Here is a 26717-nt window from a genome sequence, read left to right on the forward strand (position 1 = left end):
CATCTTGTAGGACTGGTTGGACTATATTATTTTTAAGGACCTTTAAAATTCTAATCATAATAACTCACATTTGCATTGAAATTCAGTGCTTATAAATAACTTCACTCACAAAATCCCTGTTAGGTGAGTAGTACAGTTACTCTTGATTTCTTTTGCTGATAAAGAAAGAGACCGTCAGAAGTTAATTAACTTTCATATCCTCAGCCACCTTTTAAAGGTCTCGGAATTCAGATCCGTTCTCTTGACTCCAAAGTCCTGTGCACAGATTCACTGGGCCAAGCTGCCTCTCAGTGATTCTGAAGAAATCAAAATTAACTCAGTAAGTGTTTGTTCTGTGCAGAGCACTATTCTAGGTGCACAAGGTGATACAGAGAGTATCATTTATGCTTCCTGCCCTCAAGGACTTTATGTTCAGATTGGAGAGAAACAAAGTGTAAACACATGAAAAATACTTTCTCAGATTCTCAAGGGGTCTTTGAGACCATCATTGTGAGCATTCTCTTCTCTGACAGTCTCTCTTTAGTAGATGATCTTTTAGAAGTTCAGTGCCTGAAAATGTCTCCTCCTACATCTTCCCTGATGCGCTTCTCCTTCTTAGGTTGTATGTATTGAAGCAACAGGGAAAGATTAAATAATGGTAACCTAATCACATAGTTCAAAACAATAGTAGAAGAGCTATCACAAGGCAGGAAATTCATGATTAATTTCCAAATGAATTTTTCAGACAATGATTGACTGAGAAGAATCACAGAATCTTAGAAAGAAGCATTGTAGCGGTCCACTCTTGTCTAGCTCTTAAAGTCCAAAGGAGGAAGATAGCACTTTAATGTGGGGGTCAACAGGGAAGGCATTGTAGAGGAGGTGTGGTGTCATCTGGTTTATGAAAGATGGGTCACATTTCAATATGTCCAAGAGGAAGGTGGAGGGCATTTCAATGAGTGTAACAGAATGAATAGCTCGGAGGTACAAGGCTACAAAGTATAGTCCTCAATAATGTTTTACATTTCTAGAATTTCAGAACTTCTTGGCCAGAAGCTAGCCTTTTAACTGAATCCTTGAGTAATATCAGCCTGGAAGGAATAATATCTGGTGAAATTGGAAAATCTTTGGGCTTTTTTTTTATATGGCAATTGTTTTACATGGCTTAAATAACAAAGCAGTTTATTCCAAAATGAAGATAGCTTAAATTAGACAATTTTTTGAAATAAGTTAAAAAATCATTAAATCCAGGATAGCAGTTCCTGAATGGCTGCTTGCATACCCTAAATTACAATGAACAATAGTTATCAGATTTGATTTGGAATCTTTTGTGATTCTTTTCCTCTTTTCCAATCAGTTGCTAATACTATTAATTCTTTAAAAAATCTCTGTCTTGTCATCCTTTCTCTGTAAAGTGGAGATTTCCTTCTGCTACAACACTAGTTTAGGCCCCTGTATCCTCTCATCCTGTGCTATAAGAGCAGTCTCTTAAGTAATCTTTCTATACTCCCATAACTTCTCCTTCATCCATTGCATCCAACATTCTATTGCCAAATGAATTGTACATTTCTAATGATGTGACTCCTCTAGATATATTTTTATTTGTCAGTGTTTTCCTTAAGATGTGATGGCCAGAATTGGACACAATACTTGTAGATATGATCCGAGCAACACAGAGGAATGTAAAAGCATTTGTTAAGTGCCTGCTGTGTGCCAAGCATTAGCTAGGTGCTGTGAATATAAAAACAAAGTAGTCTATGCCCTTAAGTAGGATTTCACTTTTTCCCCCCCAATGTATCTTTATATAGCACGAGATATTTTTCTGGAGCCAAATAACTCTGTTGATAGTTATGAAAGAAGCTGACTAAAATTTGCCCTCATCTTTTTTTACATGAACTGACACCAAGTTGGGGCTCTCTCACTGTATACTTCTGTAGTTGATTCTTATTAACCTAACTACGGTTTACCTTTTTTTCCTGGTAAATTTAATATTACGCACTTCAGGCCTTCATTCTACTCTGTCAAGATAAATTTGAATCTTGATTTCTTTTTATTACATTAGCTGTCCCTCCTGATTTCATGCCTTCTGCAATTCTGATAAGCATGCATTTTTTGTTTTCTTTCAAGTTGTCAATAAAAGTATTCAATAGGACAGGCTTGTATCATTCCATTTAGAGACATACCTTTTGGTTGTACCAATCTTTTTATCAACACTTTTTTGATAAAGTTGCTCCAGACTGTATGGTGATCTAGCCTATCATCTTATCCACAGTGCTGTCATGATAGAGTTCATCAGATTTCTTACTGAAATGTAGTTGTACTTTATCTGTTGCATTCTTCATTTGTACTAATCAAACAGCACAACAAAGAAAATGAAGTTAATTTGGAATGATTTTTTCTTTAGCGAATTCCTGTTGCCTGCTATTGATAACTGTATTCTCATAATCTCTCTCTAATGCTCACAATCTTTTTAAATATTCTCTACTGAAATTTTGCTGGGGATCTGCTACAGACCTCCTAATCTATAGTTTCTGGAATCTCTCCTTTAGAAAACTAAGAAAACATTTGCTTAGCTCCAGTTTCTTGGGGCTTTTGTTTTCTGATTTCTTTTACTGACATTGCTTCTGTGGAACACATTTGTCATTTCTTTTGACACTGAAATTTGGGCTTGGAGACTTTTAAGTAAATTGAAATGGCTAGATGTCATCTAGCTAGCTTTTTATTTTACTTATCTTAGTCTTCAGTGTTTTCCATGTGGTGTTTGGACTATTCTTTTTATTTACAAAGGACATTATGCTTGCTGGAGAAGACAGAAGCAAAGTTGAATATGAGTAACTGACTTCTCTCTATTCTGTATTACCATTACATTATTTCCCCTAGGCCTTTTGTATTCTTCTTAGTCTAAGAATAGTTTTAAAGACTTTTGGGGTAATCTTTAGCATTTTCCTCTATTGATTTATTCTGTACTGCAGCCCAGATACTGTTCTTACTGAGGCCATGATACCCTGTTTTTATTCTTAAATTGAATCATAAAATGCCATATAGTGATGTTATGTTTATTGCCAGGTTGTCTTTAACTCCCTTTCTACCACCCTTCCCTCAAATAAGGGAATATTTTCATGATGCTTCCTTCTTCCAACAGCCTGAGCTGTTCACTGAGTAGATTAGACAGTTTTTCTTTTGTTATAAGGGAGGGGTTCATTGGGGTGGGGGAAATTGGGAAATAACAAGAGATGTCAATTAAACTTTTAAAGTAAACAGGGCAGTTTTATCTGCCACTCTAGGGTAACATTTAGTGAATGTTTTTTTTCTTAATAATAGTATTGCTTTGAGGAAGCCCCTTAATCTTTGTGCTTTTATTTCTTTTAAAGCATATGGGTTTTTGCATTGTTATTTTAACATGAAAATCATATTGTATAATAAGATTTAAAACTATCTTATAAATTCAGAATGTTTCATTAGGTCATAAATTTTTTATTGTAGCTGCAATTATAACTAAATTTGTGGTTATGTGATGAAAGAAAGCCATTCTAAACTAATGAAATGGCATGAGAAAAGCCATGTATGTAGAAAAATATAATGCAGTTGAAATTATTTTAAGTCATCTGGTTTGGATGGAATATAGGGCAGATATGGGAACTGGTTTGTTTAATGCTTTGAATACCCTTTTAACACTTACATTCTTCCCCATCTTCTTACAGTAAAAATTTCCCTAAATTTACTACTGAGCCTTCCTTCTCTTAACCTGTTCTCTCAGAAACTTCATTCGTGCTCACAGCTCCAACTACCACCTGTATGTATGTAACTCCCAGATGTATATTTCCAGCCCTGACCTCCCTTCTTAGTTACAGACTTGTTATCTCTAACAGCCTACTGACTATTTCTGCCTGACTGGGCTCTATATACCTCAGACTCAGCATGTCCAAAGTCAAGTGTAACTTCTTTGTCTCCCTAAACAAGATCTTCTTTTTGTCTTCATTATTTCTGTTACTGGTACCTCCCAGGCTTTTACATTGGAAAACTTTCTGTTATTTTTTGATCGGCCTCTCTCCTTTGCCATTTGCATCCAATCCATTACCAAGTCCTTTTGTTCTTGCCTGTGCAACATCTCTCCCATTTTCGTCCACTGTTTTCTGTTCTTCTTGCTATCATACTAGCATGGGGCTTACTTACCACCTGCTTAGAAACTTAAATTAAACGTACAGTTTTCCCTGTTTCTTGGTATATTTTGGATGGCAGAAGTCTTGCTTTATACCACTGCCAAACTATCTTGTGCCTAAATTTGGTCATGTCATTCTTCTATTCACAAATATGCAAGTGGCTCCCTATGATCTACCAAGTAATTGTGTTCAGACTCCTTTGTCTGGCACTCAGAGACCTCCAAAATCGGATTCAACCCTATCTTTATGTCTTTATCTACTACTCCCCTCCATCCAAATTGGACTGCTCTCTATCCTCTGAATGAATTCTGTGCCTTTCCACTGCCATGCTTTTGTTCATGTGATTTTCTGTCTACTTCTTAAATTCCTAGCCAACCTCAAATGTTGCATTCGCCATTGAACTTCTTCTGATTTCTTCTTTTTCATTTTTGTGAGTAGTGGCCTTCCCCCAATACCTCACGTAGCACTTTTATTTTGCACCCATTAAAGCACTAAGTAATATTGCATACTATTTTATCTGTGTGTATGATTCCTCCAAAGATACTGAGCTCCATGGGAGCAGTCATATCTTTATTTAAACTCTTATTTCTGCCAGCACCTAGCACACTGTTATCCACACGGTAGGTGACTGGCATATGATCATTGAGTTTTGGAGTTAATAGGTAGACAAGGAGGTGTCAGAGATGCAGCATGTTTTGATTTTTAGCAAGGGGGTTAACTGTCATAATGTCTTTATGAACAAGATGGTGAAATATGGTTCATATGATCATTATTAAATGGTTTTCTAGGTCATTGAACAAGAATGTTGAGCTATTAACTGTTAGCATGCAAGTCTTCTTACTGTTTTTTTTTGTAGTAGTCTGTCAGTGAATAGGGGTTTATGTATAATCATAAATAAAATGTAAAATTAGGAATTTTGTTAAGAAATGAAAGCTTATAGGAGGTACTTGACTTAAAAGGATGTTATGTGGAAAAGACTTTGGAGTTTTAGGTGACAGTAAGCTCAGCATGGGCCAGTAGTGTGATGCAGCTGTTAATGTGGGCTTTGGAGACCCTATCATAAGAGGAATTAAAGATATTTGTTTAATCCTAGAGGAGAGGGAAGGGAGAGGTGATTGCAGTCTTCAGATATTTCAAGGATTGTTTCTCATTTGGAAGTGAGGTTAGACTTCCTTTGTGTTTTTCCACAAGGTGGCGTGATCAGCAGGGATGCTCAGTAGGTGAAAGTGACAGGGAAACACTTTCTGCCATCCAATGGTAGAAGAGGCTACTTCATGCGGTAATTAATTAGTACCTTATCACTGGGAGTTGTCCAACAGAAATTGGAAAACAAAAGCTAAAAGACAGCAGCAGAAGGTGGAACTAGATGACCTCCAAGGTCTCTTCAGATTTTGACTGCTTTAAAATTGTCTTCTGTTTAATGTCCAGATGTGTTATTTAAAAATAAAAGCATAGTTTATGTTGCTGTATCTTTAAGTTTTAAGGTTTGTCTGTGTCTGTCAGAATCTCTCCATTACCAGAAAGGAATAGAAGCAATTCTTATGCTCCCCCTGCTCTTCTGAGAGGCAGTACTGTTTAGTGGGTAGGGGGCTGGAGGTGGAGTCAGGAAGACTGCCTCAGATACGTACTAGCTATGTGACCCTGGCTAAATTATTTAACCTCTCCATGCCTCACTTTCCTTATCTATAAAATGAGAGGGTTGGCCTTGACAGCCTCAAAGGTCCCTTCAAGTTCCCAATTTATGATCCTGTCATTTTTAGTTTGTTTAGAAATGAACAATTTGGCACAATGCTTGTATCCCGGAGCATGCTTCAGGAGACAAGAAGAAAACCAAACCCAAAGAACAACACCTTTCTTCCCTGTTCATCACCTCTTTGATACACAAGTTTTGCTTTTCTTTTTGTCAGGTATTAATGTTCCAACACTAAATGTGCGGAAAAATGCAAAAATTGATAACACATATTTGTTTCTGTGCAGGAATTTCGGCAGAAGGTAATGCTAGGAACTCCTTTCCTAGTTATATGGCTGGTTGGGTTTATAGCAGACCTAGATATTGATTCTTGGCTCATTAAAGGGCTAATGTATGGTGGTGTTTGGGCTATGGTCCAGTTTCTTTCAAAGTAAGTGTTGTTTTAAACTATGTAATATAGCTATAAATGAAGGGATATTAATTTTCTCTCAGGAAAAAAGTCATTTTTTATAAAACTGTCATTCCATTATTTAGAAAAAATTAAAAAGCAAATTTAAGAACTTTGATTAAACGAACACATATTTTCTGTAGTATTTTAAGCAGTATTTTATCTTTGGATATTTTAATACTTCTGTCATCAGTGGTCTCATCATTGTGCATGCTGTCTATAGCCTTACAAGGATTAACAAGGAAGTTTTTGTCAGTGAGTGAGAAGACCACATTCATACTTAATGCCAAATTGTGTATGTATGTGTGTATGTGTATATGCATATACTTATATATATGTGTGTATATATATACACACATATATATGCATATACTTATATATATGTGTGTATATATATACACATATACATATATAAATGTGCTTTTATACACTCACCACAAGCACATATGTACACACACATGCACCCACATACTTTGGTATTAAATATATGTACATATCTGTACATAAACACATATATACATGTACATACACATACATGTATAAGATTTGGAACATTGCAGTTGAAAAGAGTTTAGGGTTTGGGCTGTTTTAAGTGGATTTCTTTAGTACAAAATAATTTGTTATCCATTTTTATAATACAAATAAATTCCTCATTTTTCACAAATAAATGATATGCCCTTTTAGAGCTTAAAGTGGAGCCATGTTTGCCTATTTGGTACCAGGTTCTCCAGTCACATTTTGGGAGGAAAAAACAAAATTGGTAAAAGCACTGGCTTTAGGCAAAATAGTGAAGGCAGCCAACTCTCACTTACCTCTTGTCCTGCTCCCCTGTCTGCTTTCCCCGTTCCTCTGCCCTCTTTAACAAAGGGGACTCAGATGGATTTCTCAGGAGTCCGTTGCCCATTGCCTTTCACTTCTATATCCCATCCACATCTATGCTTCAGTGACTCTTCATTGTGTTCTTCCTTCTCCTGGGAAAATTTCCCTCCTTCAGTGCCCTGCTAAAATCTGAAGAGGAAGATATCTAGTAAAGCAATTCAAATTATTTTAGGTGTGCATGCTGGTAACAGCTTATTACTTTGTTAGCTCTCAAGATATTTGGGGTTTAGGGAGCAGGCTCGATAATTTGAATTTTAATAAAAGAAACAACTCAAAATGAACTGTAATTGTAACATTTACAGTGGTTGAGAGAAAGATATTATGACAGTGACCCCTCTCTCTGCTTAGCCCATGCAAAAGGGTGACTATGATTAGATCACTAGCACCTAAGGTTAACAATTACAGTAAGAACATTAGTTAGATTGGCCAAAGCCCTTTACAAATATTACCTCATTTCATCCTTACAACAGCCTTGAGAGTTTGCGGAATAAGGAAACTGAGGGAAATAGAAAGTAAGTGGTTTGCCTAGGGTTATACAGCTAGCAGAGGTTTGAAATAAGATTTGAATTCAGGTCTTGACTCCACATCAGATTTCATACTGGTTGCGTTGTACCTTCTAGTTTGATGACTTCTACTTGACTTTTAAAAAATCATTTAGTAAGATCTTTTATTTGGGACTGCAGTACTAACACCAAGCAACTGTCATTAAGCACCTATTAGGAATAAATTTTAAATTAAGAGCTCATCTTTTTAAAATAACTTTAAATACACCTAGGGTTTTTGGGGTCTTTTCTACAAGGTAGTCTTTACCTCCTTCATATGAAAGGCCATCCTTATTATTTCATTAAAGAACAATATGTATATTTGAGGTGAAAAAAAGTTGAATGCTGAGGTGAAAATTAGTGTTGGTAGGTTTTTTTAAGTCTTAAAAAAAAGATTTGGGATTGCAATAGTACAGTGGAAAGAACACTAAATTTGGCGTCAGAGAACTGGGATTCATATCCACTCAGTACCATCTGACTTTAGGCAAATCCCTTATCCTACCTGGGCCTCAGTTTCTAAAACAATAAAAATAAGTGGGTTGGACTTGGGTAAACTCTAAGGCTCCCCTTTCTAGCTTTAAATCTGTGGTCCTGTGATCCTAATTTTATATATGTGTACAAACACATGTGTTTACTAAAATGCTGCATTAATTTTACTCTTTTAAGTGCATTTACTTAGTACTGAAGTGACTGATTCATTCCGCTTGAAGTGATGTACCTAAGTTCTAACATTAGACAGAGAAACAAACCTATCACAGAGTAAAATCTGAAAGTCACTCTTGACTATGTAGCAGAAAATTTTGTGTGTGTGTGTGTGTATACACATCAGTGTTCAGTCAATAATCAATGGTATGTTAATTTGCATACAAAAGTGAATTGTTTATCCAGAGTGATTGGGGAATCTAATATTTTGGTTTGATTATTCTAGTTGAAGAAATGTGATTTCTTTTTTTTTATGTACAGCATCAATTTTCTTACAATTAAAAAATATTAAACATGTTTGGAATAGATGGTCCCAAAGGCACGATAGGACCTTGGATAGAATGGAATTGTCATTTTGATTATCATTTATCATTGTGTGTTATACTTCAAGGATTTGTGCTTTTTAAATTGCTGTTTGTTTTCTGTCTATCATAACCAGTTTGCAACTTAGTAAATGGTTTTTCAAAGTTATATTGGCTGAAGAAATGAATCATTCTGTGACCCCCCTGATAATTATATTCAGTGAGGCTGGTCCTGGGCTTACACTTTAAAGCTCTACCATAATCTGGAACCCAGGGTCATCTGCATGTCACAATGAGGCACCGCTAACAGGCTTTAGAGGAAGAGTCATTGTATATTACTACTACTATTTTTAAAATCCTAGTTATTTGGATTCTGGTTAAATGGTTTACTGTATATCAAGTATGTCTAATTTTTATATTTTATTCAAAGATAAGTAAATTATCATAATGGCATATTAAGTTCAAACTAAATAAAATTTGTGTTTTACAGATCGTTTTTTGATCACTCAATGCACAGTGCATTGCCACTTGGAATATATTTGGCAACCAAATTCTGGATGTATGTGACGTGGTTCTTCTGGTTTTGGAATGATATCCTTTCTGTCAGAAAGTTGATAGCATCAGCACTTTTCATTAGTTATTTAATAATAGAATTAAAATATAATTAATGGAATTCCATAACAACAAAAACTTATGAGGAGAAAGTACTTAGGTAGGAAATACATCCATAGCAGTTGCTTTTTAATGCCTTTATTGTCTTTAAAAGTACTTTGTAAGTATAATTTTATTATTTTAATATGATTACTTTTATTACATTTCTCTTCTAGAAAATAGAAACTTAATGATTTGTATGTTATATCCTCCCCCCCTTTTTTTGGGGGGCGGTTTCAGACCTGTGTAGAACCTCCGCTCTGTACAGACTCTCTGTACTTACTCAAGTCTAGCTTATCTTGTAAGAGTATTGCTGGGGGAAGCAAGAAAAGAAGTGAGTTGGCCTTGATCACAGAACTAGAATGTGAGAGAAGCAGGCCTCGAGCTCAAGTCTTCCTGATTTCAAGACTGACCTTCTGTCCACCTTGGCATTCCGCTTCTGATTAGGCCCTTTATTTGCCGAAAAGTTTATTCAGTCTGTCTTTAGCTTTGTGACACGAACCAGAGTTGCTTTATGAAAGGCATATATATGCTGTGCTGTAATTATGTAGCATATGTTTAACTAGAAGCATATGTAATAATCAACAAGTATTCATTAAATACTCACTATGTGCCAAGTCCTGGGGATACAAAGAAAAAACTAAAACAGCTCTTGCCCTCAAGGAGCTTACATTCTGATGGGGGGGGGAGGTGACGACAAATATGAATCAGTACATGCAAGATAAATACCAAGTAAATGAAAAGTGGCCTTAGAGGAAAAGTCCTCAGCAACTAGGGGGCCCAGGAAGCCCTTCTTGGAGAAGATGGTACTTGAACTGAGTCTGAAAGGAATCCAAGGATTATTAAGTTCCTAACACAGTAATTAATGAAGTTATTTGGTCTTTAGGTTTTTTTTAATAGCCCCTGTTTTCATGAAAATGAGAAAGAGCTGAAAAGATCTAAAGCATGTTGTTTTGTAATGACCTTTATACACAAAGATGATAGTGCTGATCTGTTATATTGTAGAGGGTGGGTAGTTCTGGTACAGTGAAAACAGGATCACAACTTTTCTCTTCCTCACCTGTCTTGGGGAGAGAAAAGAATAGCTAACCCAGATGCCTGGTAAGTTATTTGTAACTTGGCTAATTGTAGTTGTTGTTATTTCTTGTTTTTTAAACCAGAGCCTGCCTAAATTAGGACAATGGCAAGTAAAAGCCTTTGTCATTCTGGTGGTGTTCTGGTGATGTCAGTCAGCATTGCCATCAGTTTGTATGTATCTGAGAGGGTGCTGCTTAAAGGACATTACAGTTGTGATTATGATCCCTCCACAGTGTGTTCTCACAACCAGGGATGCTTCCATGATACCTGGAGGAGACCCAATGGACCCCAGATATTTAAGGGCAGCCCCCAATGACTTGTGACTTCAAGTCTAGATTTGACATTTTCTTGTGGACACTATTTAGACTACTAATTCTTCTAAAACCCTACTTAAAATATTAGTAAGAAGAAGTGTAAATGTCAGACATGTTAGTAATAGAGAAAAGCCTTAAAGCTGAACCTTGTTTATTAAGTACCACCATCCTTTCTAGGATATGCTGGTGTTCTACAAAATTCAAAGAAAAGATGTGGTCTTTCCCCTTTTAATGATTGGTACTGGCTGAATGGCACTTTGTACTAAAAACTGATCTGACTCTTATTTGTGGCAGATTTTATTATGTTATTCTTGCAATATATTGAGAAATGCAATTGTCAGTATTCATCACATTGAAGTAAAAATACATACATCAGAGGAATTAGAACAACCTAGAATTTTGACCTTTGTTATGTCCTTCATCATCATTCATGATTTTTAGCATCTAATTAGATTTTTAAAAAATCAGCAAGATAATTTAGACTCAGTATTTTAGTAAAATCACAAATTTCATAAATGTTTACTAAATTTTTTCAAAAACTTCAGTATAGAAAAGTATGCAAAATTAATTTTATATACTTAGTGATTTAATTTTAAGACTGGGTCTCTCTTTCTGACCTGGACTGGAAGTGCAGCAGCCACTTTTGGGCTCAATCCTGCTGATCAGTGCTAAACCTTTGACATCTTGTGTTTCTGACCTGCAGTAGTTTGCCCCCTCCTCGGGCAGGCCATTAGCCTTCTGCTCCTGGGGAGAGAGCGGGGTTATTGTCATGTTGGAGCTAGAATTAGTTAAGCTCAGAACTCCTGAGTTCAAGCAGTTCACTGGGCTTCGCCTGCCCAAGCATCAGGGATTACAGGCATGTACCACCTCATCCAACTATAAAATACGTTTTTAATGGTCTAGAATTGTGGTGACATTGATCACTATTACAAACATTGTTTAATTGTTATCAAGTACTCTGTGTGTGAAATAGTTACTTTGATGTGATCTTTTGGCAAAATCGCCCAGTCTTATTTGGGCTTGGGGAACTGTACTCATTCTGTTTTTGAAGCATGAAGCAAAGAGTTGGAACAAGAACTTAAAATTCTTCTATTTAGACAGCTTTATATGCTTACATTTCAGCAAAGCACAGTTCCTCTTTTTGCTTTTGTAGTTTAAGTAAGGTGATACCTGGTGAAATTCCTCCATGTGGCAGTTTTCACTACCTCATTCTGGTCATATATTATACTTGGACGTAAAAACTGCCCCTCAAGGAATCATTATACATTAGAATTGTCTTGCCTGGAACATTTGGTATAACTAAAACAGATATGCTTATTTTCATTACCTCATCTACTTAAAATTTGCTTTTTTAAGTAGTGACCTGACCCCTGAAGTGACTTCAGTAGACTGGAGGTATTTCATTGCAGCATAACATTCCGTTGCCTAAATTGGACACTGAATTTTATACTGAAAGGGGGAAAGTTTGTATCTTCTTAAAATAATTCTTTGTTGCCCGGTGGATGAATTATTTTTCAGCCCTAATTGGGGAAGAGGAAGAATACTGTTAAATCAGCAAATAATGAAAACATCATTCTAGGCAAAAGTTTAACTTTTCTCTATTATGAAATCTTTTACTGGACAGTTCCATACAATGCTGGGCCTGGAGTCGGGAAGATCTGGGTTCAAATATGCCCACAGACATTTGCTAGCAGTGTGACCCTGGGCAAGTCATTTAACTTCTGTTTGTCTCAGTTTCCTCAACTGTAAAATGGGGATAATAAGAGCACTTACTTTCCTGGGTTTGTTAGGATATAACGAGATAGTATTTGTAAAGTGCTAAGAACACTGCCTGGCACATAGCAAGTATTATGTAAATGTTAGCTATTGTTAGAAGTAGTAGTGGTGGTTAAGTAGATGAATTTGAATTTCTCTCCTTTCTTTGAAGAAAAAATAATAAACAATTATAAATACAGAGAAGTTAAATAGCAAGAAGATCCAGGTCCAGGAAATTCAGCACAGTTTGGTTGTAAAACACGACAGAATATTCCTGGGGTTTATGAATTAAGATATACTTTTTAAAAATACTACTCTTGTAAATCTTGGTAAGTTAATATTTCTTTTATGTGATTGTTCATTTATATTTTTGCTTTAAGTTTTACACAATGGGGTATGCTTTAAAATGTATACTAAGGTTGGTTCTAACGTTTCTGTCGTCAATTTGAATGGAAAGGATTGTGCACAACTTAGCCAAGTAGGTAACAAAATTCAGATTCATCAATATTTCAATTTTAGATAAAATGTACATAATGTAAACTTTGAAGGCCTTGATATTTTTGTTCAAAAAATTTTCTCCTTACTGTTCCCAGACTCATAAGTTTTACACATTTGTAGATTGCGGTGTCCTAAAGAATGCGTAGCTGTCATTTTTCTGTTTTGTCACAAACTTGTTATTTTTGAATTTCTTTATTAACTTAGAACATCGAATTGGAGAATTAGATACATTATTAATTTATGCTTACTAAATTTTTAATCACCTTTATCTACAGATATAATTGACTCTTAACAATTAGTTTTAGAATCTTTGTAGTTTTTACATACTTGAATACATGTTTGATGATCTTCTTGGAGGAGAATACTTGCAGTTTCACACCATTAACAGAATTTTAAATTCTAGATCCCTAAGTAAAAATAGAAGAGTTCCATTGAATTTCTTTACTATAATATAGGCATGTCTCCAGCCTTCATGTCACATATTGGCCATGATGCTGTTGTTACCTAGGATATAGCCTGTATATTAACGAGAATGATGAGTCTCCTGAAGTGATTGCATTGTTTGAATCCACACGTACTCTTCCATTGAGTTAGAACTAGTTACCATATTTTGCACAGCTATAACTTCAAATAGTGTGAATCTGAATGCATGTGACCTCTTCATGGTATTCGTTATTCACACCACTTGTGACATAGCTTTGAAGTAATCTGAGGAAATAGGAGGTGATATACATAAGGAAAGTAGGGAAGAGCTTGCAAATAAGCCATAGAAGGAGCAAATTAGAAAGAAGCATGAAATTTATTAGGTTTTAAAACTGTGGAAAGAAAAGGGGACAGTAGCTGCCTTAGGTCATCCTTCTTTTCTGTTGCTTTTTCTACCCTCCCCATACAGATCAGAACCACATAAATAATCAGATCATCCCAGATTAGACTAAATATGAAAAGGGGGCACTAACTATAGTAGATCTTTTCTGCTGTGCACTATGTAACTGGGTGTTTAATCAATACTTCTAGATTCTAAGTTGTTAGACCTGAATGGAACTTCTAGAAATCAAGTGTATCCCCTCTTATAGAAAACGTTTAATCATAACATCTTTTGTTCTATACTACAAATGACTACTACCACCACCACCACCACCATGTATATCAATTTACCAAACATTCTCACAGTGACAATCACGTTTGTTCTTCCATCTTGTCAACCATACTTTACAAAAAGGCTGCTGTTTTAAAGGAATAAGTCAGAACCTATATTACATATATTCCAGGGTGAGGTTCAGTGTGCTCACCTCTTCATCTTCAGAAATATATAAACATAAATCCATCTGTGTTAATTATCAGTGGCAGTTATTCCATAATGGACTAAACAATGAATTTTGAATCACAGGGCCTATGTTGGTCCTTGACTTACTATTAAGTAACTGGGTAGCTTTGGATAAATAACCAACTGTCTACTTGCTCCAGCTTTCCCATCAGCAAAATAAGATTAATTATAATTGCACCATGTACTTTACTGGCTGGTATTGAGAAAAGTGTTTTGTAAGCCATAAAGCTTTATATGAATGTCCGTTACTGCTGTTTAATATTTGAATAAGAGAGAATCGCATGGCATTGTGTATAGACAGCTGGCCTTGTCCTGCCTGTGACTCATAATAGTTAGGTGATTCTAGGTACTCTCAATGCCCCAGGTAATTCTAAGACTGTAAGTTGCAGATCAGTTGCTAGTCTGAATTGGTTGAGGGAGTACTGATACTTTTAAATTCCCTTGCACTAAAGAAATCAATGAAAAATTGATTTTTTTGAAAAAAATTTTTTATTAGACTAATGAAATGTAGACCTCTCTACCCCCAATTTTTAATTGTACCCATTTTTCTTGCCACTTTTTGGGGAAACCACATATGGCAATTGCTATAAATAACTTAAGACTTTTACTAGTTTTTAAATACTTTTCCTTTTGAGTTATTGATTTCCATCCAGAAATGGTATTTTAATTTGTACCAAGTGAATGCTATAGGGTTCTTAACTAAGACTTTTATTTAAAAAACAGCTTTGTTTCCTGCTTAATGTCATTCACAATATATGACTGTCTACACATAAAAATGCCTAACTACAAAATTGAGAGCAGAAATCTTAGATAATACTTCTAACCCATGTAAAAAGCTTAGAAATGGTTTTTATGAGAATTCCAGATGTTTTGGGTTTCAATAACATGTTAATGCTCTCACAGTGTGTTTTTGCTTCCATCTGAATATGTTTAAACAATTAAAAGTTAAACCCAACATCCATACTTTCATTCTTAAATTTTTTTTAAATGAATAGGGTTGGGGTTTTTTTTGGAATTTTAAAATGTAAAATGATGTATAAATATCCCATATACTTTAACTGGGTGAAAAAATAAGTTTTTGTAAATATTAGTGAACATGAAAATATCTTTTAAGCTGACAGATATTTCTAGTTAAAAATGAAAGCCAAATGTGCGTCTTAGATGTGAGCATATAAGAAGAGGGGTTATTATCTGTTAAGAATATTTGAGAGCTGCTAGAAGATTTCTTCTGTGCCTGTCTATTGAAATTTTAGGCCATTTCATTTAGGAAATGCTTCAAGACTGTTAAATAAAATTTGGATTATTTTAAAATAGTTGTAGTGTGGATGCTGTTCTTATTTTTAGAACATAATAACAATAATAGTAATAACTGGCATTTATAAGATCCTTTAAGGTTTGTAAAGCACTTTAAATTTTATCTTTACAGCACCCTCAGAGGTAGAAGCTATGATTATCCCTGTTTTACAAATGAGGGAACTGAGCCAAATAAAGTTTATGTCTCACAGCATGTAAGGGTCTGAAGTAGAATTTGAACTTAGATCTTCCTGATCGTAGCAGTGTGCTGCTTAACTGCTTTGGGGCAAAATACAGTCTTTGGAAGTTAAGAAGCCAGGTGTTTTACTTTTACACTTTTTATGGGACATGCATCTTTAAATTGATGTGAAGAATTAACTTACCTATTACAACTTAGTTGAAAACTTACAAAATATGTGAGATAAAGATTTAATATATCCTTTGTAATATTATATTGTGATTTTCAGGTTGCAAGGTTACAATGATTGTCATTCAACCAGTCTTTCTCTTTAACTTTCTAGATTTTTGAAAAATGAATCCTTTGAGGGAAAAAAAAAAGGAACCCTCAGTTATTGTTGTCTGTTTCTTTAGATTCCTTAACTTTAGGCACATCTCAACTTTTTATTCATTCACCTTCCATTCCTTGCCAATAGTGTTGCACTTTTCTACAATTTTGGAAAATCTTGGAAATCAGACCCAGGAATTATTAAAGCTACAGAAGAGCAGAAGAAAAAGGTAACAGGAGATGAACCAATTTGCTTTTTAAAATTATGTACAATTTAACTACCAAATTCCTGTCGATATTCATAGCCAGCATGAAAATATAATGGCAAATAGTTATATCATGAAATATTGCAATTAAACTGGGATAATGTATCCTTTTGGGGGGTTTAAAAATTATTGATATGTTTTGTTCATCATCTTCTAAATGTATTATATATAAATATAGAAAGAGAAAAGGGGGAAAAGTTCAATAAAAATAACCAGCACATCAACTGGAGCAGATAGTATTTGCAGTGTTCTACACCCATAATCCCCTCACCCCTGCAAAGAATGGAGGGAGGCAGATTTTGTCCTTTCTTTGGGACTATGCTTGATTGTTGAAATTACACGAAAATCTGTTTTGTATTGCTTTTGTTCTTTTTATTTATATTTTAACAGTGTGTCTGTTGTTTCTCTGGTTCTGCTTCATTTTGTATCAGCTCATATAAGTCTTCTCATGATTTTTTATATTCTTCTTATTTATCATTTGGTAAAGGACATTACTATTCTTTTGCTATTCTTTGGTAGTCATCTACCACAGTTTGCTCAGCCGTTCTTCAATACATGGGCATCTGCTTGTACTGTATGCTTATTATAATGTTAATTTAAACAGAGTAATGACTCTCTGGGTTTCTATGCTTTGGGTAAGCAGTAAATGTAATTATTCTTTTTAATGAGGCCATTAGTTCAAGTTAAGGACGTAGCATTTTATTGTCATATATATAAAACTGAAACTTATAGACATACATTTTAACTTTAAGAAGAAAAGATTTTTAAAAGTTTTTTTTTCTGACTTTGTGGAATTTTTCCCCAATTATATTTTCATCAAAATTTCTGTCAACATAAGGGTTTTCTTTTAAAAAGTAATAGAAATGTTGTATAATAGAAATAAAATTCATTATTAATAAAATGGCTATTCATTAAAAGTCCATGTATAACCAGTCAGGAAACATTTTTGAAGTGCCTACTTTGTGCCTTGGAACAGGATAAAAACACAAAAGAAATAATCCTTACCATTAAGCAGCAACTCTCGTTTGGGAAAACAACATGAATATGGATAGATATTTATATACACCAAAATAGATACATGGTGACTTTGGACAGAAGACAACTGGAGGAGTGAGGAAAAGTTTCGTGTAGAAGGTGGCCCCCAGGGTGAGCCTTGAAAGAAGTTTGGTATCCTAAAGGGGGAAGCAAGAAAGGAAGGAATTCCAAGTGTCAGAGATAGCCAGTATAAAAGCTTGGAGGCTTTTTTGGAATGTCACCTGTGAGGAATAGTGAGAAATTCTGCCTCCTTGTTTGGGCCATGGCATGCATAAAATATAAGTATTATACACTTGTAATGCATAATAAGCCTGGAAAGATAGGTTGGGGCTAGGTTATAAAGGACTTTCAGTGCATAAAAGAATAGTTTATATTTGATCCTAGAGGTAAAAGAGAGCCACTGGAATTCAGTGTATAGAGAAGTGACGTGGTCCAGTCTGCATTAGAAAGATCACTTTCATGTGTGAAGGATGGAGGAGAGAGACTTGATATTGAGAGAGCCAGTTAGAAGGCCATTACAACAGTCTGGGAGAGAGCTGAACTAGAATAGTGTCTTATGTGAGTGGAGATAAGAGGAATGAATGCATGCATGAATGAATACCTGAGTCCAGTGAATGAAGCATTTATTAAGCACTTACAATGTGTAAAACACTGTGCCAACTGCTAGGGATAACAAATAGAAAAGTAAATCATTCCCTGTTCTCAAGGACCTCATATTCTAATGGGGGTAACAATATATATGTAAAGTTTCAGTGCCAAGTCAGATGGAAAGGTCATATAGTCCTTAGGAAGCAGCAGTAAAGCTAATGATAATGTCTCTTCTTTAATATCATTTCCACTGATAAAATGATAACAATTTCTGAAGTTGAATCATTTGACAGTGCCAAGGATAGTTTCAAGAGGAGATGTGGTAGAAGTGACAAGATTTGGTAACTCATTGGACATGTGGGGTGAAATAGAGTGAGAAGTTAAGGATGACATCAAGATTGTAAATCTAGGTGACTGGAAAGATGGTGGTGCCCTCAACAGAAATAGGGAAGGCTTTGTGTTTGTTTTAAAGTGGAGAGCAGTGGATGATACTAAATTTTATTTTTGATGTGTTGAGTTTCTGGTGTCAATGGGACATTTAGTTCAAATGTCCACCAGCTGATTGTTGTTGCAGGAATTGAAGCTGGGGAGATAGGCTTGGGCTGGATATGTGGATCTCATAGACATCAGCATAAAGATGATAATTAAATCCATGTAATATGATGACATCACCAAGGATGGAATGTGAAGAAAGAAAGGGATCCAGGAGAGAGCTTAAGCGTACACCCGCATTTGGGGGGGGGTGCTATGTAAATAATGATAACTTAGTAAATATATAAATATCTTGGAAATGTGACCCTTATCAGAGAAACTTGCTGCAAAATTTTTCCCAGTTGCCTACTTCCCTCCTAATTTTAACAACTTTATGTGGTTTGTGCAAAAACTTGTAAATTTTATATGATCATAGCTGTTCATTTTATTTTCACGTAATCTTTGCTATCTCTTGTTGGGTCAGTTAACTCTTCCTATATCCATAGATCAGAAAGGTAATTTTATACTTGCTCCTTTAATTTGCTTATGATGTCACCTTTTTTATCTACTTCATGTATCCATTTGGAGTCTCCCTCTCCCACCTTCCATCTCCTCTCTCCCTCCCTATTCTTTCCTCTTCCATCCTTTCCCTTAACTCTATACTTCCACTCTTTTTCCTTTTTCGCTCTCCTCTCTTTTCCTCCCTTCTGATTTCTCTCTCTCTCTCTCTCTCTCTCTCTCTCTCTCTTTCTCTCTCTTTCCTCCCTTTTCTTCCTCCTCCCTCCTCTCTTTTTCTACTATTAAATTAATAAGTGCTACTTCCCCTATGCAAAAGATTGATGGTGACAAGAACTTTCTTTTCAGAGTCTTAGGTAAATAGTGGCTGTGGTGTTGACAGATTTCATTTCTATAGGTCTACAGAATGATAATTGTACTTTACTTTTTTTTAATAAAATATTACTTGTGAAGAAGTTAACTTTAAAGAAAAGAGATAGAGTTCTGATCCAAAAATACCCTGCATACTCTGCCAGCTTTTTACTTACACCCATTGCTCCAGCATACCAGCCAAAAAGACAGTATTGCTAGGTCAGAGATCTCTGAATGAATATGAGTGTAGGAAAAGAGACATTGGTGTTCCCATGACTTCTGGGCTGTCTCCATGAAGGTTGTAATAGTGGAAGTTCCCCTTGTCTGGCACATAAATCCCAGAAAGGTCATATCCTTGTACATGTGATATATATTAGGGGGATATTTTGTTGCTAGCATTTGTTACTATACCATCCTTGAGTAAATTCCTTAGTCAAAAGTAATATCTCTTGCCTGATTAAATAGAAGTACGGGAACTATAGTCATATATACTACTATTGCTACTGCTGCTGCTGCTGCTGCTTCTACTGCTACACTAGTATATTCTATAGTATCAAGTACAGCCCCACAGATAGGGTTATCCTTAGAAGCCAAGGTAACAAACATCATCCGGAAATATTGTGTAAAACTTGTATAAGTATAAATGATGGAGTAGTCCTACAACATTTAAAATAAATTTTATAAGAAGTTTACTTCCTTTTCTTGATTATTTAAGTATCGTCCAAATCAGTATTGCATTTTGCTGTAATACAGTAATACCCTTAGAGGATACTGAGCCACATAAGGTTATTTGACTGAACAGTGGCCCTAGTCTGTTATGTATTTTCGGCATTTTCATGTGCTTTGTATGGATTTTATTCCTTTTCCCTCACAGTCAGCTTTCAGTTTTTACTGCTGGTAGTTTATTCTTCTCTAGCAATCCAAACTTCTCCCCTGCTTTCTAGTTTTCTACTTTTAATCTAATGTGGACTGGGAAACCAGATAAACTAAACTTGTTACAGTTTGTAGAAAATGAACATTGAATGAGGAGCTTAATGGTTGTCCTTTGAATAAAATTTATGAGCTTTAGAGCACTGACTTTCTGCATCCAGTTGAGTAGCCCAAACCCTTGATTCTTGGTACTTAACTGTTTTTGGAAGTTAAAACTTTGAGACAAGAAACTTCAAGAAACAACTGCAACTCATAGCATGTATAGCATTCTACATCCAGAGTCCTCTCCCTTTTTGCTGAGGGGGTGTTTCATCATCTTTTCTTTAGAGCCAAGATTAGTCATTACAATTAATCCTAGTTGGGCTACTTTTCATTATTTTCAGTTACGTTTTTGTATTGTGCATATTGGTCTCCTGATTCTGCTTAATTCTTTCTATATCAGTTCATAAAAGTCTTCCCATTTTTGTCTGAATTCCTTAGGGCACAATAATATTCAACTAATTATACTCATATACTACTATTTGTTCAGCTATTCCCCAATTGATAGTTCCTTTTTTATTTCTACTTTTTTCCTCTCACAAAGTGTTATCATTAATATTTTGGTAAACATAGAGCCTTTCTTACTCTCTTTGACTTTAGGGCATATGCATGATAGTGGGATCACTGGAGCAGAGAATATGAACAATGTAGTCCCCTTTGCTGCCATAATTCCAAATTGTTTTCCAGAATGATTAGATAAACTTATAGCTTCACTAGCAGTGTATCAATGTGTCTTATCTTCCTGAAGCTTCTGTAACATTGACTCTTATCATCTTTGCCATTTTGTTCGGTATAAAGTTGAGCCTCAGTTGTTCAAATTTGCTTTTCTGTAATTTTCAGTGATTTGAAACATTTCATATGGCCATTGATAGTTTACAATTCTTCTTTTGAAAATTGTTCATATTGTTTTACCACTGATGTGTTGAGGAATGGCCCTTTGTCTTACCAGAGATAGTAGAGGAATAGATTTTTATCCCATTTGACAATTTCTCTTGTTATAGCTGCTTTGATTTGTTCATGCACAAGCTTTTCCTCTGTCCCTGACTTGATTAAGAATCTTCCTGCTGGCCATAATTGTGAAAATTACTTCCTTTCATTTTATCTAAATATTTTTATGTTCTTTTATATTTATATCCATTTGGAGGTTATTGTGGCAATTGATTGAAGATGCTGATCTAAAACTTAATTTCTGCCAAATTGATTTCCAGTTTTCCTAGCAGCTTTGTCCATCTAATAGGAAGTCCTTTTCCTGGTAATTTGTGTTCTTCATCTTATCAAACATTGGACTAATATTTTTAGTTATTTCTGAGTCTTAAAATAGTCTGTTCCAGTGTTCTATTTTATATATTTTCAACCAGTAACATAGCTTAGATTATTAAGTTTTATGATACAGTTTTTAGAAGCAAGGTTGAATCATTTGTAGAGGATTAACTTTAGAGTCAGGAAGCCTCTGACCAACAAAATTGTATCTCAGTACCTAATGTGTCTCTCCAAGAGTAAACATTGCAGGCGAGTTGTGTTCTATGTTGGTGGAGGCAATGTACGCATCCAGAGCTCACCATGCCAATGAAACCACACTTGTAGACAATTGTGAAGAATTGATCTCTTTAAAACACATACTGCATATGTGTATAAATATAAAATAATGCTCTTCTTTTGTTCCACCAAATGCATTTCATGTTTGTGGTCACTCTTTTTTTTTTAATTTTAAAAAATTTTTAACATATGTTTTTAAAACTTTGGGTTATAAATTTTCTCCCTTCCTCTCTCCCCACCCACCCTCATTGAAAAGGCAGGCATCTCAATACATGTTATAGATGTGTAGTCATGCAAAACACTTCCATAGTAGTGCTGTTGTGAAAAACTAATTATATTTCCCTTCATCCTATCCTAACCCCCATTTATTCTATTCTCTCTTTTGACCCTGTCCCTCCTCAGAAGTGTTTGCTTTTGATTATCCCCTCCCTCAGTCTGCCCTCCCCTCTATTAACCCTCTGCTCTCTTGTCCCTTCCGCCCCTTATTTTCCTGTAAGGGAAGATAGATTTCCATATCCCATTGTGTATGTTATTCCCTCCTTAAGCCAGATCCTGTGAGAATAAGATTGACTCATTCCCTCTCACCATCCCCCATTTCCCCTCCACTGTAAAAGCCTTTTCTTGTCTGTTTCGGGTGAGATAAGATAATTTACCCCATTCTCCTTCTCCCAGTAAAATCCTCTCTCACCCCTTAATTTTATTTTCCAAATATCATCCCTTCATCTTCAGCTCACCCTATGCCCTCTATCTATGTATACATACATATAATTTTTTTCCCCTCCCACTACCCTAATACTAACAAAGGATTCATGAGTTACAAATAGCATCTTTCCCTGCAGGAATGTAAACAGTTCAGCCTTAATAAGTCTCTTATGATTTCTCTTTAATGTTTACCTCTTCCATGTTTCACTTGAGTCTTGTATTTGAAAGTCAAATTTTATATTCACCTCTGGTCTTTTCCTCAGGAATGCTTGAAAGTCCCCTATTTCAATGAATAACCATTTTTTATCCTGGAGGATTATACTCAGTTTTGCTGGGTAGGTGATTCTTGGTTGTAGTCTTATCTCCTTTGCCCTCCGGAATATTATATTCCATGCCCTGCGGTTCCTTAATGTAGAAGCTGCTAAATCTTGTGTTATCCTGATTGTGTTTCCACAATACTTGAATTGTTTCTTTCTGGCTGCTTGCAATATTTTCTCCTTGACCTGGGAATTCTGGAATTTGGCTACAATATTCCTAGGAGTTTTTCTTTGGGGATCTCTTTCAAGAGGTGATCGGTGGATTCTTTGAATTTCTATTTTGCCATCTGGTTCTAGAATATCAGGGCGGTTTTCCTTGATAATTTCTGGAAAGATGATGTCTAGGCTCTTTTTTTGATCATGGCTTTCAGATAGTCCAGTAATTTCATGGGTTGAAAAGTCTGGAAACCGCCACAGCTGCCCATGATTCAGTCCTCTGAGGCCTACTCCAGGTTCACTGAGGCCTGCTGGCCCACGCCAAACTGTGCTCCTCTCCCCACCTGGCGCTATGTACCTTTCCGATCAACCATCCAGGTTGTCTTGGTCTGGAAATTTGTTTCACTCTGTCTTTTTGTGGGTTCTGCTGCTTTAGAATTTGTTTAGAGCCATTTTTTATAGGTATTTGGAGGGGTTTGGGGAGAGCTCAAGCAAGTCACTGGTTTCACTCCATCATCTTGGTGGCCCCCTCCTTGTGGTCACTCTTAACAAAAGAAAGCAAACTGTTTTCATCCAAATGGCAGGCATTCAGTAAGGAATGACAAAAGTGTGGCTAACATATCTTTCCTTCTCTGTAGAGGTAGATTTCGACGATTATATGTACTGTCAGACGTGATCATTATGTTGTTTGATTTTTCCTCTCTTAAATCTTAGGAGAAAAAGGAGGGCTGTGTGTAGAAATAATGATGTCAAAACAGGAAGTATTGCTAAAAAGATTAAAAAAAAATTTAAAAGAAAGTTTGGTTAAAAAGTGAATTTTACCTTCATTTTTCACTAATGTTACAAATATTTTCTGGTAATTAGAATTTTTAAAATTTCATCTTCTGCTTCTTTAGATGCTTTGTTATTTTAAGCAGGGGATAGATTGTTGGACCTGGTGTTAGGATGACCTGAGTTCGTATCTAGCCTCAGAACTTACAACATGTATGATATGACACTGAGCAAGTAATTTAACCACTGTCTGCCTCAGTTTCTTCTGCTGTAAAGTGGTGACAATTATGGCATCTACTTCCCAGGTTGTTGTAAGGATCAAATGAGATAATATTTGTAAAACACTTAATACAGTGTCTAGCAGGTGCTTGATAAATACTTGCTCCTTCCCCCTTTCCTTATTCCTTAACCTTCAGTGGATTTGCAACAATACTTATTGCTTTAGTAAACAATTACTACATTGTTTTGTGTATAAATAAAAATGTTAATAAAATTAGCTTATCAAAGTGCTGCAAGAAGAAAACCCATTTTATTAAAATTTAGAATATCTGTAAAAAGTTTATTCTGTATATTGATACAAGCCTAGGAGAAGCTGCAGTTGACAGAGAATTGTGTTTTGTGGGGCAAGTGGGCTTTTAAATATGGGCCACTTCCCACCAGTATTTCTAGGGGGCAGTTTGTTATGTTTCGGGGGAAGAAATAGAAAGATGACCTAAATTGCTTATCTTATGTTGGCTTTAGGGGGCGGTCCAAGACAGTGTGAGCTTACCTTATTCTTTAGCATGTGCAAGAACAGTTAGGGTAAATGAAAAGGAAACGGAGTTAGCCAAAACTGCCCATTTACATTGAAAGGTAGGCCTATATTTTTTTTCTTTCTCTTTATTCCTTTTGAAGGCAATCGGGTTAAGAGACTTGCCCAGGGTCGCACAGGTATTTGAGGCTGGATTTGAACTCAGGTCCTCCTGACTCCAGGACCAGCCCTCTACTGCAGCACTTAGTTGTCCCAACCTATTATTTTATGGCCTTACTAATTTCAAGAAAAGAAGAATTCAAAAACCCTGCTCCGCCACCACACTAGTACCATAGTTGTATATGTGTTTATACAGTTATGTAGTATGTTTTAAAGATAGTAACTCTTTTCTTTGGTCTACACATGTGGTTTCACTGGCATGTTGAGCCCCGGATGTGTACATTGCCTCTACCAAAGTAGACCACAACTCTTCTGCAGTGTTTAGTCTTGGAGAGACACTAAAGAGACTCACATGGTCACACAATTTTATTGGTCAGAGGCAGAACCTGAATTCAGGTCTACCTGATTCCAAAGCTTATCCTCTACAAACTATTCAACTTTGCCTCTTAAAACTATGTTACAAAACTGCAATAAACAAAACTATGGTATTGGTTGAAAATAGAAAAATAGACTCAGAAATAACTAAATTTATCAGTCCAGTGTTTGATAAAATGAAGAGCACAAATTACAAATTACCAGGGGAAGAGCTCGCTTTTGTATAAGACTGCTGGGAAAACTAGAAACCAGTTTAGCAGAAATTAAAGTTTAGATCAGTTTTTGATACTCTTTAGACTTGTGGTGCTGAGTTGCATGTTCTTTGTAAAAAACACTGAGTAATAATTTGACTTTGTCTGCAAGGTGCAAGCAGTTCTGTACTTCTAGGCAGTGGATTTCCAGTTTGTATTTGTGCTTCAGTACTTCAACTGATTTTAGTCATGTCAATTCACTGCATTTAATAAATTTTGCAACTTAGGCAACATTGTGGCATTACATAAATTAACTTCAGTCAGTCTGCTTCCTGTTGTACCCCTCTGTTTCTTAGCCTTAGCCTGGCCCCATGGTTTATCCCCCCAGTCTTTCATGGTTCATTTCTTTGAAGACTTTTGGCTTTTGGTGTTGACTCAGTGCTGGCAAAGTATGTGTAGTGGGGTGGGGGTAGGGGGCAGTCATTGTTCAAGAAGCAGATGAGGGGAAAGAAGGGATAGCAGGGCTCGTGTGAACAAAATATTAGTAGAGGAGGATGCAGAGAAGTCCAGGGAAAATGATATTAGATTATGAAATAAGCCTAGAGGCACGTCCAAAGCAAGTATTTCAAATACTCTAAAGACTAAAATTATATTTTGATGCATAGTGTAGCAAAAAGGCTGTAGATCTGGGAGATGGATGATCTCGATTTTAGAGTTAATTTTGACATGAATCATTGGTGATGTTAGGCAATTTATTTTGCCTCTCTAAGCTTCAATTTCCTCATATGAAAAATAAGGGAATTGGATTTAGGTAATCTATAATATCCCTGTAAACCCTCATTCTTGTGACTTAGTATCCACATAAGTGTATAGCCTCACAAGGAGACTACTTTGAAAGACAGCATTCATTTGGATATATAAATTCTGTAGCAGTGCTATAGAAATGGTTGCAGTCCGCTATTCTAAGGCAGAGTACATGGCATGTGTTAAAAATGGACAGTCATGTGATTCTGTAGATTTAAGACAAAATTTAGCATCAAGAGATTGAGTTCAATTCAGCACTTATTAAACATATACTTATATGCAAGTCATTGTTCTAGCCGCTTGAGACACAAAGACTGAAAATAATGAGTCCTTTTCAAGTAGCTCACATTTGGGGAAAGATAGAACATGTACACAAAGTATATACAAAGTACTAGAAAGCTAAAGCTTGAGACTTTAATGCTGAAAAGCAACAGAATGGCAAGTAATCACAGGAAGAAAAAGTCAGGAGGCTAACACTGTTGGCTTTTCAAGAAAGAAAAAAACATAAGAGTGACTAACAATTTAACCTCTAAATCCCCACTCTTTGTTGTTTAGTTGTGTCCAACTCTTCATGACCCTGTGAACTCCATCCCACCAATACTGTTGTCCATGGGGTTTTCTTCACAGAGGTACTAGAGTA

The 26717-nt window shown here is 35.7% G+C and overlaps 1 protein-coding gene across 4 annotated transcripts in view; it reads left to right on the forward strand.

Moving 5' to 3' along the window:
* ZDHHC17 (zDHHC palmitoyltransferase 17) overlaps nt 1-26717 on the forward strand; it is a 104986-nt gene that overhangs the window by 60875 nt on the left and 17394 nt on the right. For all 4 annotated transcript variants that reach the window (XM_020993451.2, XM_020993449.2, XM_020993450.2 and 1 more), the window contains 3 exons: nt 6117-6259; nt 9193-9293; nt 16225-16349. In XM_020993451.2, the coding sequence (XP_020849110.1) occupies nt 6117-6259; nt 9193-9293; nt 16225-16349 (369 nt within the window). The remainder of the gene's footprint in view (nt 1-6116; nt 6260-9192; nt 9294-16224; nt 16350-26717) is intronic.

This window comes from Phascolarctos cinereus, unplaced genomic scaffold (genome assembly GCF_003287225.1).
Source record: "Phascolarctos cinereus isolate Bilbo 61053 unplaced genomic scaffold, phaCin_HiC Scaffold_1;HRSCAF=81, whole genome shotgun sequence".
In the NCBI taxonomy this organism is placed as follows: Eukaryota; Metazoa; Chordata; class Mammalia; order Diprotodontia; family Phascolarctidae; genus Phascolarctos; species Phascolarctos cinereus.